The sequence below is a fragment of the Mastomys coucha genome, unplaced genomic scaffold (genome assembly GCF_008632895.1).
Source record: "Mastomys coucha isolate ucsf_1 unplaced genomic scaffold, UCSF_Mcou_1 pScaffold18, whole genome shotgun sequence".
NCBI classification, from domain to species: domain Eukaryota; kingdom Metazoa; phylum Chordata; class Mammalia; order Rodentia; family Muridae; genus Mastomys; species Mastomys coucha.
This window is the reverse complement of record NW_022196900.1, coordinates 74,317,637-74,331,115: the sequence shown is the minus strand read 5'-3', so window position 1 is coordinate 74,331,115 and position 13,479 is coordinate 74,317,637. Positions and strand designations below refer to the sequence as shown.

The 13,479-nt window shown below is 47.2% G+C and overlaps 3 protein-coding genes across 7 annotated transcripts in view; 1 reads left to right on the top strand and 2 right to left on the bottom strand.

The window, feature by feature from the left end:
* Mutyh (mutY DNA glycosylase) overlaps window positions 1-1,840 on the bottom strand; it is a 13,450-nt gene extending 11,610 nt beyond the window's left edge. Inside the window, exon 1 of one of the 3 annotated variants that reach the window (XR_004121021.1) lies at window positions 1,699-1,840. The gene's annotated coding sequence lies outside the window, so the exon portion shown is untranslated. The remainder of the gene's footprint in view (window positions 1-1,698) is intronic. The other 2 variants (XM_031378312.1, XM_031378313.1) reach the window with 2 other exon arrangements.
* Window positions 1,827-5,445, top strand: Toe1 (target of EGR1, exonuclease). Of its 3 annotated transcripts, none has more exons than XM_031378317.1 (8): window positions 1,827-1,975; window positions 2,704-2,846; window positions 2,936-2,976; window positions 3,117-3,213; window positions 3,327-3,485; window positions 3,730-3,989; window positions 4,179-4,341; window positions 4,422-5,445. In XM_031378317.1, exons 1-8 carry the CDS (start codon window positions 1,954-1,956, stop codon window positions 5,046-5,048), a joined length of 1,512 nt encoding a protein of 503 aa, XP_031234177.1. In that variant the 5' UTR covers window positions 1,827-1,953; the 3' UTR covers window positions 5,049-5,445. The 3 variants fall into 3 exon arrangements, with proteins under 3 accessions (XP_031234177.1, XP_031234176.1, XP_031234178.1); XM_031378316.1 differs by having other exon boundaries at window positions 1,827-2,005; XM_031378318.1 differs by lacking the exon at window positions 2,704-2,846 and having other exon boundaries at window positions 1,860-2,005.
* The window catches only part of Tesk2 (testis associated actin remodelling kinase 2), a 94,159-nt gene continuing 86,026 nt past the window's right edge, over window positions 5,347-13,479 (bottom strand). The window contains exons 6-11 of the mRNA XM_031378311.1: window positions 8,881-8,963; window positions 8,222-8,306; window positions 7,927-8,010; window positions 7,652-7,738; window positions 7,099-7,216; window positions 5,347-6,831 (exon numbers count right to left, since the gene is read on the bottom strand). Coding sequence (XP_031234171.1) covers window positions 6,116-6,831; window positions 7,099-7,216; window positions 7,652-7,738; window positions 7,927-8,010; window positions 8,222-8,306; window positions 8,881-8,963 — 1,173 coding nt within the window. The 3' untranslated portion in view covers window positions 5,347-6,115. The remainder of the gene's footprint in view (window positions 6,832-7,098; window positions 7,217-7,651; window positions 7,739-7,926; window positions 8,011-8,221; window positions 8,307-8,880; window positions 8,964-13,479) is intronic.

The window sequence follows — 13,479 nt, the reverse complement described above, 5'->3', positions numbered from 1 at the left end:
AAAAAAAAAAAAAAAGTTAAAAAAAAAAATACACAACTTTGAGTGGAGATGTGAGTCATCTAGAGACTATCTAGGATTCATGAAGTCCTGTGTTCAATCCCAGATCCCATGTGACTGCACAGTGGAGGCTCTTGTGAGTTTTGATCATAGCATCCACACTGGATTGCTCACAAATCAACTGTAATATCAGCTCTAGGCTAGGGCTAAGGGGATTAGAGGGCTGTGAGATCTGTGTTGGAGGGTGGGATCCAATGCCTGCTGCCTCCATGGGTACCCGCACTCACATACACAAACCCACACAGAAATCATACATGTAATTAAAAATACTATCAAATCTTTTTTTAAAAAGTCAAACCAGAGTGGTTGTGCACACCTATAACCCAGCACTCCAGGTGTGGAGATTGCTTTTTGTTTTGTTATTGTTTTTTGTTTGTTTGTTTTGAGGGGGGTTGTTTCAAGACAGGGTTTCTCTGTAACTCTGGCTGTCCTGGAACTCACTCTGTAGACCAGGCTGCCTCTGCCTCCCAAGTGCTGGGATTAAAGGTGTGCGCCACTACTGCCCACCTGGTGTTTGTTTTTTGAGTCCAAGAGTTTCTATGTGCAGCCCTGGCTGTTATGGAGCCAGGTTAGCCTCTGTCTCCTGAATGATGAGATTAATGTCGTGTACCACCTTACCCAGCCTTGTTTTCTTTTTTTTTTTTTTTTTAAACTATTTTTTTTTTGGTTTTTTCGAGACAGGGTTTCTCTGTATAGTCCTGGCTGTCCGGGAGCTCACTCTGGAGACCAGGCTGGCCTCGAACTCAGAAATCCACCTGCCTCTGCCTCCCAAGTGCTGGGATTAAAGGCGTGCGCCACCACCGCCCGGCTTGTTTTCTTTTTAAGAGAAGTTCAAAGCCAGCCTTTGAGTTCCTACCTTTTGTTGTTGTTGTTGTTTTTGAGAGTTTTTTTCTCTATGTAGTCACTGGCTGTCCTGGTATATTTGCTCTGCCTCCTAGTGCTGGAATTAAAGGCATGTGGCACTACTCCATCTTTAAAAAGGACCCGCCTCCCTTAACCTCTAAGTGAGGTCTCTTCTGTTTCCTCAGAGTCCGCACCAAATATATTTATTATACACAATACAAACTTGTTACATGAATGAATGGGATCGAAGAGTCAAAGTCAGATACCTTTTCCAGTGAGGTCAGGTAATGCTGCATATTAATAAAAGACACTTCCCTACCCAATAGTTGAATAAGGAGAAATTTAGGTTGGTGGGGCCAGAGAACACGCCCTAGGACGGGGCTGATTTCCGACATTGTTACTACCTGTAACAATGGGTCAAATTCAGACAACTTGGTTCTTCCTTGCCATCATACTACCAAAGCCTTAACTCAAGTGCACATTATCACTTGTGTGCATTATCTTTAAAACGTTCCTGGTCGTTTTATCACTTATCTACCAGTGTCCTGTGGAATGCTTCCCTCTCACTTCCTCATCTTCCTGGGCTCGTCTCCACGCTCAGGCCCCCTTTCCTCGGCGCGCACCCCTCTCTCCCGAGCTCCTAGGCATGCTTTAGCCCAGCGCAGGAAGCATCCTTTCCCCCAACCCAGCACCGGCAACCTGCACTGCCCATGCCAACCCTGAGTTTTGTAGGGGAAACAATCTGCTGCAATTTAAAGGTTTCATGTTCCCGCCACAACAAGCGGAAGAAGAAATTACCTCCTGCGCAGTCTCCGGTCGGTCGGCTGCTCCGGAGAAAAGCTCCAGGGGGCGTGGCCTCGCTCGGTGCGAAGTCCAGCCAATAGACACTCAGCGCGCGCAAGGCCGACGCTCCGCACCCCGCCGGGCCACTCGGAACGGAAGTTGACCCGTCGGGACTCAGACGCCGAGACCCCGCCCCATCCTAGATCGGCGTAGCTATCGGAGACGAAGCGGAAGTTTCTGCGTCCCTACAAAAGGCTGGCGAGGGGCGTCATGGCCGCAGACAGTGCCGATGGTATGCCTTCAGTCCCGTCGTCCTCTGACGGTGAGCGGCGTCCCAGGGGTGGCCACAGAAGCCTAAGGGGTCCTGTGGAGGGAAAAGCCTGGGCTCGGTAGTTCGGAGACAGGCCTGTAGCTGCTGCTTGCCTCAGCTCTCTTAGACCACAACTCCCAGTGTGCAGCGCGTGCAACTGCAAAACCCCGAACTGTTGGATTGTGGAGCAGTGAGGGTGTGTTGGGAGGTGTGGTTTGGATGGAGCCGGTGGTTGTCAATCGGTAATACGAGCAGAGTGTGGTCGTCCACGGTGAGTGGAGCTTGGGTCTAACTTTGAAGCACTCTGGTAGCTGTTGAGGCACCATGTATATGTGGCTTTATGGGATGTGTTGGTGTTTGAGATAGGAGCATGCTGTGTAGTTCAGGCTAGCCTTGAACTACACAGGTCCTTCAGCTTTATACTCCCTAGTTCTAGGGTGACAGGACTGGAGGATAAAGTCCACTTTTCTCCTGATTATGATACAAAAAAGAAGTGATTTCCCATTCCCACATAAAGGCACTGGAAGACACAGATGCCCTCTTTCCAAACTTAGGGCACTGTCCATTTCAAGGCTTGTGTTTAGAGCTGGTAGATGCAAAATCTTTAGGGTAAGGTTGTCAGTGGGCACCCCCTCACACCATCTAGCTTGGTGTTTGATCCACTGGGACCTTGTGAAAACATCTAAATCCATCGATGCCCTTATCCCCAGGTGGTGTCAACAAAAACACACAATCTGCAAAGGAGTTTGTAGTTCGGGTTCCTGTGGTAGATGTGCAGAGTGATAACTTCAAGGAGATATGGCCATCACTCTTGCTAGCCTTAAAGACAGCTAGCTTTGTGGCTGTGGACACGGTGAGGTGTGGGAGAAAGGGGGGGCAGGTGCTTGTGAAGGGGTTGGTGATGGGTGTGGAGGTAACCAATCTTCCTTTACCCACCCATAGGAGCTGAGTGGCCTTGGGGATAGGAAGAGTTTGCTGAACCAGTAAGTAAAAGCCTTGCCTGTAATCCCAGCTCTAACCAATATATAAATCTCCAACCCTAAAGTTAGGGGGTGCCTGACCTGGGGAGTTTGGGTCCTTTGTAACTAACTCAGCCATAGCCATGCCCAAACCCAACTCTAAGGTGCATCGAGGAACGCTATAAGGCCGTATGTCATGCTGCCCGAACCCGTTCCGTCCTGTCCCTGGGCCTCGCCTGCTTCAAGCAGCAACCGGAGAAGGTATGAATTACCCTCATCCCAGGTCTGAGTCATGGGGCATAAGAATTGAGATCTTAAAGAACGTTGAGGTTTTCCTCCCAGTTTTTGGTAAAGTGGATCCTCTTATTTTTCAGGGTGAGAATTCTTACTTGGCTCAAGTGTTCAATCTCACCCTACTGTGCATGGAGGAGTACGTCATAGAGCCAAAGTCTGTGCAGTTCCTGGTGCAGCATGGCTTCAACTTCAACCGGCAGTATGCTCAGGGTATCCCCTATCATAAGGGCAATGACAAGGTAGGTCTCCAGCTGCCTCTAGCCTCGAGTGTGAGTCCTCTGTGGTTTATTTCTTGCTTCCATAGGCCTGGAGGGACATCTGTGTGTGAGTACGGGGAGTCATTGGTGACAAGGCTGGGGAAACGAGACCTTGAGGAAGGGTAGCTTGGGGTTAGATAATGAAGTACTTTCCTGCTTAAGTGTGCTGCACAGGGTGCTGACTGGGCATTGTGTCCTTCCCACTGACCCTTTCCCTTCCACCTAGGGAGATGAGAGCCAGAGCCAGTCAGTACGGACACTGTTCCTCGAACTAATTCGGGCCCGGCGGCCCCTGGTGCTACATAACGGCCTGATAGACTTGGTGTTCCTGTACCAGAATTTCTACGCTCACTTGCCTGAGAACTTGGGGACCTTCACTGCTGACCTGTGTGAGATGTTCCCAGCAGGAATCTATGACACTAAATACGCCGCGGAGTTCGAAGCCCGATTTGTAGCTTCCTACTTAGAATATGCTTTCAGGAAATGGTGAGGGCGTGGTTGATGGGAAGGGGTGGGACCTGGCATGAGCCTAATCATTCAGGTCTTTATCTGGTACCTGCCACCTGCCAGGCACTGTTCTTAGGTGCGGAAGAGTCAGCAGTGAACAAAACAGAACCCCCCTGTTCTCGTGCAGCTTAAATGCTAGTGGAGCAATGCCTTCTTGCGCTGTTGCAGTGAGCGGGAGAACGGGAGGCAGCAGGCAGTTGGCAGCCCACATCTTGCCCTGGAATTCTGCAGCTATCCATCTAGCATGAGAGGCCACATTGACTACCGCTGCTGTATGTCCCCTGTGACCTGCCGTCGTTCTTATACCACTGGCATCTGTGACAAGTTCTCGGTGAGAGTATATATCTGTTTCTGGGGGGGGGGCGGTTCTGATGTATGGAGCCCCTTCCTAACACTCTTTCCAACCTCCAGGCCTATGGCTGGTGTCCTCTAGGACCAGAGTGTCCTCAGTCACATGATATTGACCTTATAATTGACACCGATGAGGCTGTGGCAGAGGATAAGCGGCGGCGGCGGTGGCAGCGACGTAAGGACAAGCGGAAGAGGGCTTTGCAGAGCCAACCAGGGACACAGACCCTTGAGGAAGCTGAAGGTGGTCCTCCCACAAAACAGGTCTGTGAAGATAGCCTCAAAGCTGAGAAAATGGAACAGAAAGTGGCAGAAGGTGACGCTGGGGATCAGCTTGGCTCCCGGCAAGGCCATACAGGTAGCTTGGAGATAGCACATAGGAGGACAAGTGCTGAAACAGCTGATGTGGCCCCCTCAGAGCTGCCGGTGAGCCAAGCCAGCACTAATCCCCTGCCTGGGGATGGACTGCATCGTGCTGGTTTTGATGCCTTTATGACAGGTTATGTGATGGCCTATGTGGGCCTGAGCCAGGGACTTCAACTCTGCAGCTCTGAACCTTGGCTTCCCAAATGTCACAACAAGGTATATCTAAGTGGCAAAACTGTACCCCTCACAGTGGCCAAGAGCCAGTTTTCCCATCCATCCAAAGCCCACAAACAGAAAATGAAGCTGGCTTGGGGCAGCAGCTGACTCCAATATCTGCCTGGTAACTAGGCCCAGGGAGAGAAGCTAAGAGTGGCAGGGTGTAGTAGCTCATGTTTGTCATCCCAGGAACCTAAAGGCTAAGGCAGAAGGACTGTTACAAGTTCACGGCCTACATAGTGAATTCTAAGTCACCCAGAGCTATAGAGCAAAGTCATATTTCAAAAAGAAGTCATTTGAGTCTTTAGTCTTATGTATGTCACATTTAACTGCTACAGAGCTGTCAAGCAGGCCCTGTCGGACACTCAGAGGCCTGGGTACAAGGGTACAAATAAGGCTAACTAGCACCTGCAACATTAACTTTATTATTTTTTTAATCTGAAAGTGTTTTGGGAAAAGTTTTTTTAAAAAAAATCAACAGAAATGAATTATGAAAATATTTGACCAAGTTCATTCTTTGGTTATTTCTTATTGCGGCTCCGTAAGGACAGACTGCTCCCAAAGCCCCAGCTGCAGGAGGGAAGGAAATCAGTCCAAGTCCAACCATTAGCTAACGGGTTGTGTCCCCTGCTGACACATACACAGCGCAGGCCCTAGGGCCTACAAAACCAGCCCCACTCCCAACGCCAAGGTTGAAAGTCTTGAGGCAAAACATTAAGACTCCTTTATAAATATGAAAATAGATTAATCAACTGGAGAAGTCTTTGAATAGGTTAGCTAAAAGATCCTTGACCACCACATTGCCTCGTCTCCCCCTTGCATAGAGATGTAGTGATGTGGTCTGACCATACAGTGAGTGCAAACAGCAATTATTCAAGTGTCTTAGACACACTGGCAAGAAGCATCCCAGTCTTCACGTCTGAGAACCAGCCGTGCCCCTCACGGCCTCCTAGTCAACTCCAGCTTCCATCCTGGAGCTTAGATGCCCCAGAATCGGCACGAGAGATTTGGAGTAGGTGAGGAACTGGTACACGGTACCTGCCAGCCCAGCCTAGAACTAAGATTTTTGGTCCTGTCTAGGACGTGCACTGTGGTCCATGCTCCTTGCTGAATTTCAGAGGCTTAGAATTAGATTGGCCCTCAGATTGCAGGCAGGGACTAGTCCTGCCCCCATCTCACCCGTCCTGCTCTCCCTGGGTTTGCAAGCTTATTCCAGAGATAGAGAAGTGGACAGAAGCTCTTCGTGGCCTTTCTTCTTCCACTTCCATCTCCTCAGAGGCAGCCCCAGTGCATAGGCTGGTCCCCTTAGGCCTGGGTCCAAAACCGTTTTCTTCTTGGGGGTTAGAGCAATCCATGGCCTCGTGGCCTGAAGCAGCTGATAGGGCAGATGTCCGGAATGGTGGGATCTCTCTTACCCTGTACTTGAGACTACTGAGTCGTGGTGGAAGCCCATCAGGTAGTGATTCTTCACAGCCCATAAATGGACAAGCCTGATGCAAGAACTCGGGTGAACCAGGCAAAGACCGCCACCGTCTGGAAGACATGGCCAAAGGCTCCTGACAGTCAGCCAGAGGTGTAGTTCCAGGCCCTGGTGCATCCAGGTCAAATACAAGGGAAATAACAGATTTGCTGGGTAGGTCAAAGAATTTGATCTTCCCGCCCTTCAGGTCTTGGCGTGCACTGAAAGGGTTGACTTTTGGGGTATGTGTAGCACCATCTCGTGGCTGGTAATAGGGGTCCAAGACACTGACTGTACGTGGGGGCTTATGAGAAAAAATGTCTGACTGGCTTCGAGACAGCCAGATAGTACGTCTTGGACGTGGAGACTTATGGGGAATCTTGTCGTCGAGTGAACTCAGTCGCTTCCCTCCAGGCACTTTCTCCAACAGTCCTGAAGAACAGTAAGCTTGGGTTACTCTCAGGCAATATAAGCAGTATTTTATTACATACTTTTCTTGATGAAAATGAGCTAGGTAGTTGTCCATTTCATCAATGAGTGAGCAAACAGGAAAGCAGTGTGACAAGTCACACCCGTAAGAAAGCCTAGTACTTTACTGCCCATGACCACTGCCCTCCTACTTCTAAACCCAGGACCTTCCCTAGAGGGAATGTCTCACAGTCTCACCCCTCGCTTTGGGGTCAAGATCTAGTCTCTTACCTTTAACTGTGGGTTGCAGCTTCCTGTCTCTCTCCAACTCTTCTTCCTGTAAGCGGCTCATAATTTCCTTTAGGGTCTTCCCAATCTCCTCAAAGGATGGGCGCAGTGTGGGGTCCATCTGTAGGCATCCATACCCCCCATGAGCCCTATAGTCCACTTCTCTACCCAAAGATGAAGTGTGAGTCTGTTTCTGGCATCTTTTAAGATTCAGGTTGGGTAACTAAAGTTTTCTCTTGTATTAGGACTGGCTGGTGTTCTATTCCAACAAATAAAACCTGACAAAGCTGGTCAGCACTCAAGGAGAGCTGTAGGTTTACCCTGCAGCCTGAGGACTGAAAAACAGAAAACAGCCTTTTTTTTTTTTCTATCTTTGGTCCAGGGCTCTCTGGAGAGCCTGTACAGACCAGAGTAGGAATATGGTTGGTGTTACACTTCTGGGGAAAATGATGGCATGCCACTTATGAGACAAATGTGTAGCCTTTCCCTACATCCTAACCAAATGAAAAGGACTCATCCAGCTCCTGACCAAAGCCAGGTGAAGAAAGACACTCACATTACAGCAGTTGAAGGTGAGCTGCAGAAAGTCTGAGGGGCAGTCTCCCACCATATGCTGGAAAGCATCGTAATCCAGCCCGAAATTCTGTGGATGAATAAGGTGGAAAAGTGTACAAGGGACACAAATAGAAAAGTCATTAATTACACACGTGCTTAGAGGCTGGGAGTTGCCTCAGAAATAGAGTAGTTCAAGCAACTCTACCCCAAGGATAAAAATGTTCCATAGTCAAGCCAACCCATCCCTATAGTGTTTGTTCCATGCGGGCAGCTCACCTCTGTGCGGGGAAGATAGTCCGGATCAGCCTGGATGCGGGCGATGATCTCACAGAGGATGATACCATAAGAGAACACGTCTGCCTGGTAAGTAATCAGTTTCCTTCTCATTGGAGTGAGGAGTGGGATACCGCCCCTGCCTCACCCTCATCTCTTTAACAGCCTAGGTCTAGGCCATGTTACCCATATTCTATTCAAGTCACCTACCAGGTAACTGCCAGATGCTAGCATGAATGATATTGATCCTTACCTGGGCCACAAAGGATAACCAGGCCTTAAAATCTCCAATACTTACCTTCTCATTATAAGGTTCATCTCGGAGAACCTCAGGTGCCATCCAGAAAGGTGAGCCCACCACAGCTAGCTTCTCACTCCCTATACTGTGAAGTAAAGAAACTTTGCCAGTGCCTGGCACAATGGGAATTAACAAGACAAAACCAAGGTTTCACATAGCCTAGACTATACGTAATGGAAGATGACTATTAGCTTCTACCTTCTGAGTTCTGGTACTTCAGGCATGCACCACCATGCCTGGTTTATATGGTGTTGGTATTTACTTGGCTTTGTGCATTCGAGGTAAGCAAGCACTATACTAACTGGGCTATGTCTCCAGCCCTTTTAAGTCTTTGTTGTCAAGACACAGGCTCATAAAGCCCCTACTGGGCTCAAATTTACAGTGATCCTTCTGCCTCTGCCTTGAAAGCATTGGGATTAGAGTGTGCCACCACGTCTGACCATACAATCAGAAAGCAGTGGGATTACAGGTGTGTGCCACCATGCCCGACTATAATTAGATACGTGGATTTTTTGATTCGTGGGGTTTTGTTGCTTCCAAGGGTGAGTATAGACTTGGAGAAGTCAATTCAAGGAGTGAACCTGAGCCGTGGCCAGGTCCTGATTCTCCCTTAGTTCTGACCATTGCCTGTGGTCTTAGTGTCCATTAGGGTTACTCACCTAGCATCAGGGATCTTCTCGGCCAGGCCGAAGTCAGCTACCACTGCAGAGTAACCGTTTTCATCTCTCTTTATCAGGCAGTTCTAGGGTTCCCAAAGGAAAGAAAATAAGGTAGCTTAGAAGGAAGGATTAGCCAGCCAGAGTTAACACTCATGTCTCCCTACAAGAATATCTTGTCCTGTGTATATTGGTGAACCATACACAGCCTGATCCCAAGGTCAAAACTGGGGGCTTTAATATAGCAGATGAGGTTAGGTGTGATGGTACAACCCTTTAATCTCAACGCTGGGAAGGCAGCAAGTTCCAGGGTGGCCAGGGTACATAATGCGACCCTAGGTGATGATTCTTCTTGGTTGTCGACTATGTCTGGAATTAACTAAACCACAGGTGGCTAGAAACACCTGTGACATTTTTTTTTTCCTAAATTATTTCAAGTGGGAAGTCCCACTTTAATCCAGATCTTTGAGTGGGAAAACCCACCTCTAATCTGTGCCACATCCTCTGCTGGCAGCCTGTAATAAAGGTATAAAGGACATAGAATGAAGCAGCTTCCTCTCTGCCTGCTTGCTCTTACTCTCACTGACGTGCCATGCCTTCACTAGCACTAGAGCCTACTTAGATGCTCAGGCATACATAGAAGATCAGCCGAGACATCAGACTGAACAGCTACTGAATTCTTGGACCTTCTGTTGGTAGACAGCTATTGGTGGACTAGCTGGACCCCAGCCTGTAAGCTATTCTAATGAATCTATTCATTCTGTGTTTTCTGTTCCTCAACCCGTGTTCTCAACCTTCCTAATGCTGCAATCTTTTAGGACAGTTCCTCATGTTGTGGGGACTCCCAACCATAAGATTATTTTTAATGCTACTTCATAACTAAATTTTGCTACTATTATTAATTGTCATGTAAATATTTCTTGGAGGTTTGCCAAAGTCATGAATCACAGGTTGAGAACCATTGCTCTAGAGAACTCTAATACACCCTTTCTCCCTCGCCTCCAAAAAGAAGCCAAAGTGAGACAAGACAATCCTGGACCCTGAGGGTTTCATTTCAGGCTTCAAACAAGTTTTTTATTTTGTTTTTTGGTTTTTTTACCTAAATATTTCTGTAAGCAACATACTCCACAAGGAAAGGGATAGAACATCAGTATATAATGGCCATCGTTTGATTCAACAACAACAATAAATGTGTGCTTAAGATCCCATACACTTTTCTGAGTGATGGTCCAGAATCTCTTTTCTCCTTCTTTTTGTAGCAGGTTCATGGGATGACTACCATCTCCCCAGTGGAGAAGCTGGAGGTAGGCAATGAACCCCGGACAGCCACGTTTATGGCGGTGTGACTTGAGGAAAGCATGCAGCATTCTTCTTTGCACCCAGGGCAGTGTGAGAAAGTGGATGGAGAACTTCCACATTCCCCACAGTGGGCACCAATTAATATAGGCAGGACTGCCCTAGCAGCTGAAGAAACCCATGTTTGTCAGGACAGAGTCTTACTATGTAGCTTTGGCTGGCCTAGAACTTGAAGTGTAGACCAGGGTGACTTCCAGATCTTGTTTTTTTTTTTTTTTTTAAGATTTATTTACTTATTTTATGTATATGAGTACACACTGTAGCTGTACAGATGGTTGTGAGCTTTCATCTGGTTGTTAGGAGTTGACTTTTAGGATCTCTGCTCACTCTGGTCAACCCTGCTGGCTCTGGTCACTCAAAGATTTATTTATTATTATAAATAAGTACACTGTAGAGGGTGTCAGATCTCATTACGGGTGGTTGTAAGCCACTATGTGGTTGCTGGGATTTGAACTCAGGACCTTTGGAAGAGCAGTCAGTGCTCTTACCTGCTGAGCCATCTCACAAGCCCTCACAGAGATCTTTTTAACTAGGGGGTTAGGGATAAAGGTATGAGCCACCATGCCCAGACAAAACCACTTTTTCTTATTTTTTGATAGAGCCTAGGTTGGCCTAGTACATGGTATGTATCTAAGGATGACTTTGATCCTCCCCACCTTCTACTTTCCAAGTGCTGAATTTCCAAAGCACAATTTTTTTTTAAGTTTTTTGTTTTTTTGTTTTTTCCCCCCAAGACAGGGTTTCTCTGTATAGCCGTGGCAGTTCTAGAACTGCTCTGAAGACCAGGCTGGCCTAGAACTCACAGAGATCCACCTGCCTTTGCCTCCTAAGTGCTGGGATTAAAGGGGTGCCACCACTGACCTTTATTTTATTTTATTTTGATTTTTTTTTTTTTTTTGAGACAGGGTTTCTCTGTATAGCTCTGGCTGTCCTGGAACTTATTCTGTAGACCAGGCTGACCTTGAACTTAGAAATCCACCTGTCTCTGCCTCCCAAGTGCTGGGACTAAAGGCGTGCACCACCACTGCCCGGCAGGTAAATTTTTTTTTTTTAAGATTTATTTATTATTATAAATGAGTACACTGTAGCTGTCTTCAGACACACCAGAAGAGGGCATCAGATTTCATTATGGGTGGTTGTGAGCCACCATGTGGTTGCTGGGATTTGAACTTATGACCTTTGGAAGAGCAGACGTTGCTCTTACCCGCTGAGCCATCTCACCAGCCCCACCACTGAACTTTATTAAAGACTTATTTTTAACTACATATATATGGGAAGGGGTGAGTGCAGGTGCCTGTGAAGGCCAAAAGAGGGTGTTGCTTCCCTTGGAACTGGAGTTACAGGTGATTGTAAACCATCTGACATGTGTGCAGGGAACTGTATTCAAGTCCTCCGCAGAGGCAGTACATATTTAACTGCTGAGGCGACAGCTCTCCGGGCAGCATCCCTGTTTTCTAAGTACTAAGCTTGGTCTTAAGTATCAAAGATGCTTCTGTGAATAAACAGAAATCCTATCTCTTAAAGCTTACTATATTGTAGGCAGGCAGTAGAGGCTCATGCCTTTAGTCCCAGCACTTGGGAGGCAGAGGCAGGTGGATCTCTGTGAGTTCAGTGCTAACCTAGTCTACAGAGTGAGTCCCAAGAGAGTCAAACAAACAAGCAAGCAAACAAGTAACTCTAACTGTAGTGGACTGAAGAAGGACAGACTATCAAGCCACTGGCTTCCCTGTTCCTTGGTATACAGTTACCAAGTCCCAACACTAGTCTTGCCAAATGAAGGAAGCCCAGGACAGCTACTGAAGTTTACATACACTAGTTTTCATTGACCAAAAGATCATAACCAAACTCCCTGGCACAAGAAGTCTGTGACCTGGCTGGGATCATATGTATCTCAGCGGTACAATGTGAGCTTAGCTTACATGAGACTTCACTGTTTAGCATCTGCCCATCAAAAATACGATGTGGCCCACTTTCTGCCTCCCTGCTCCTGGTGCTGCTATGCAGTGTACCTTTGTAGATGTGTCACATGCAAGTTGGACCTAGCAAGCTTGAAGAACCCCTTTCAGTCTCTGCTTATATTTTCTTTTTTCTTCCATTTGGAATATTATCTGACCTACACATTTGTTGAGTGCACAAGGTTTTTTTTTTTTTCCTTTGTATGTGTGTCTTTATTTATTTGTATGTGTGTATGTATTTAGTACTGGGGTTAAACTCAATGCTCATACATGCAGAGTACTCTACCTACTCTACCACTGACCCCTGAGCCCCACCACAACTTCCTTTAAGGCGACCCTGCCTTTGCAACCCTGACCTCTCCAGCCTTGTACCTTTCCCTCTTCTTAACCCCCTGAGTTCCTCTGTGCCACTCTTTCGGCAGTCTAGGAGAACATCTCTGGAGCAGATTCTCAGTAATCAGTTTGTGGGAGAAGCTAAGGACATGGTACTGAACAAACACTGCCATCTCTAGAGAAAGAATGACTTCAGATGACCTATAAATAACCCAAGCTACAACTAGCTCTCCCCAGAGAGTTGTAGTGGAAATAGCTCTGACACTCCGCTCAGGAGACCCACACCCCTGCAGCAGACAGCAGGAATTCTTGGCTTACAGGAACATTTGTGGAGCCAACAAGGCCCTATGTGACCCAACCCAGCCCTCCCTCCCTCCCTTTCTGTTGCCAGTCTGGCTGAGTTACCTCCTGTTTATTGCATACCAGGTACACATTAACTGCTTATTCTGATCTTGATGTACTCTCTCTATTCTTCCCTGAGCTTTAAAAGGAACCTCTTATTACTTCATCACAATCAATCCTGGACCCCAGAGAAATAAAGTGGGTGGCTTTCCAGGACTGTCCTTGTGCTTGTCCTGGCTCTTCCTTAAGTTCTGCTGGATCAGCACTCCAGATCTCTGACTCTGTCTGTGAAATGATGGGTCCTAGGCCAACTTATTAGCTAAAGCCCCAGGTATAGGTCAGCCTGTGAAGCAGAACAGCTCACATCCATTACTTCTTTCCCTCATCCTTTTCATGGTTTACCAACAACTTAGACTTCTGTTTCCACGGCTTCTTCTAATGTCCTATTTGCTGTTTGATTTAGTTTTTAGAAACTCTGGCCAGGTGTAGTGACACATAGCTTTAATCTCAGTGCTCGGAGGCAAGAGGATTTCTGTGAATTGGTCTATACAGTGAGTTCCAGGATATTTAGTGATGAATATAAATAGTGAGACTCTGCCTCAGAAATAAAAAAAAA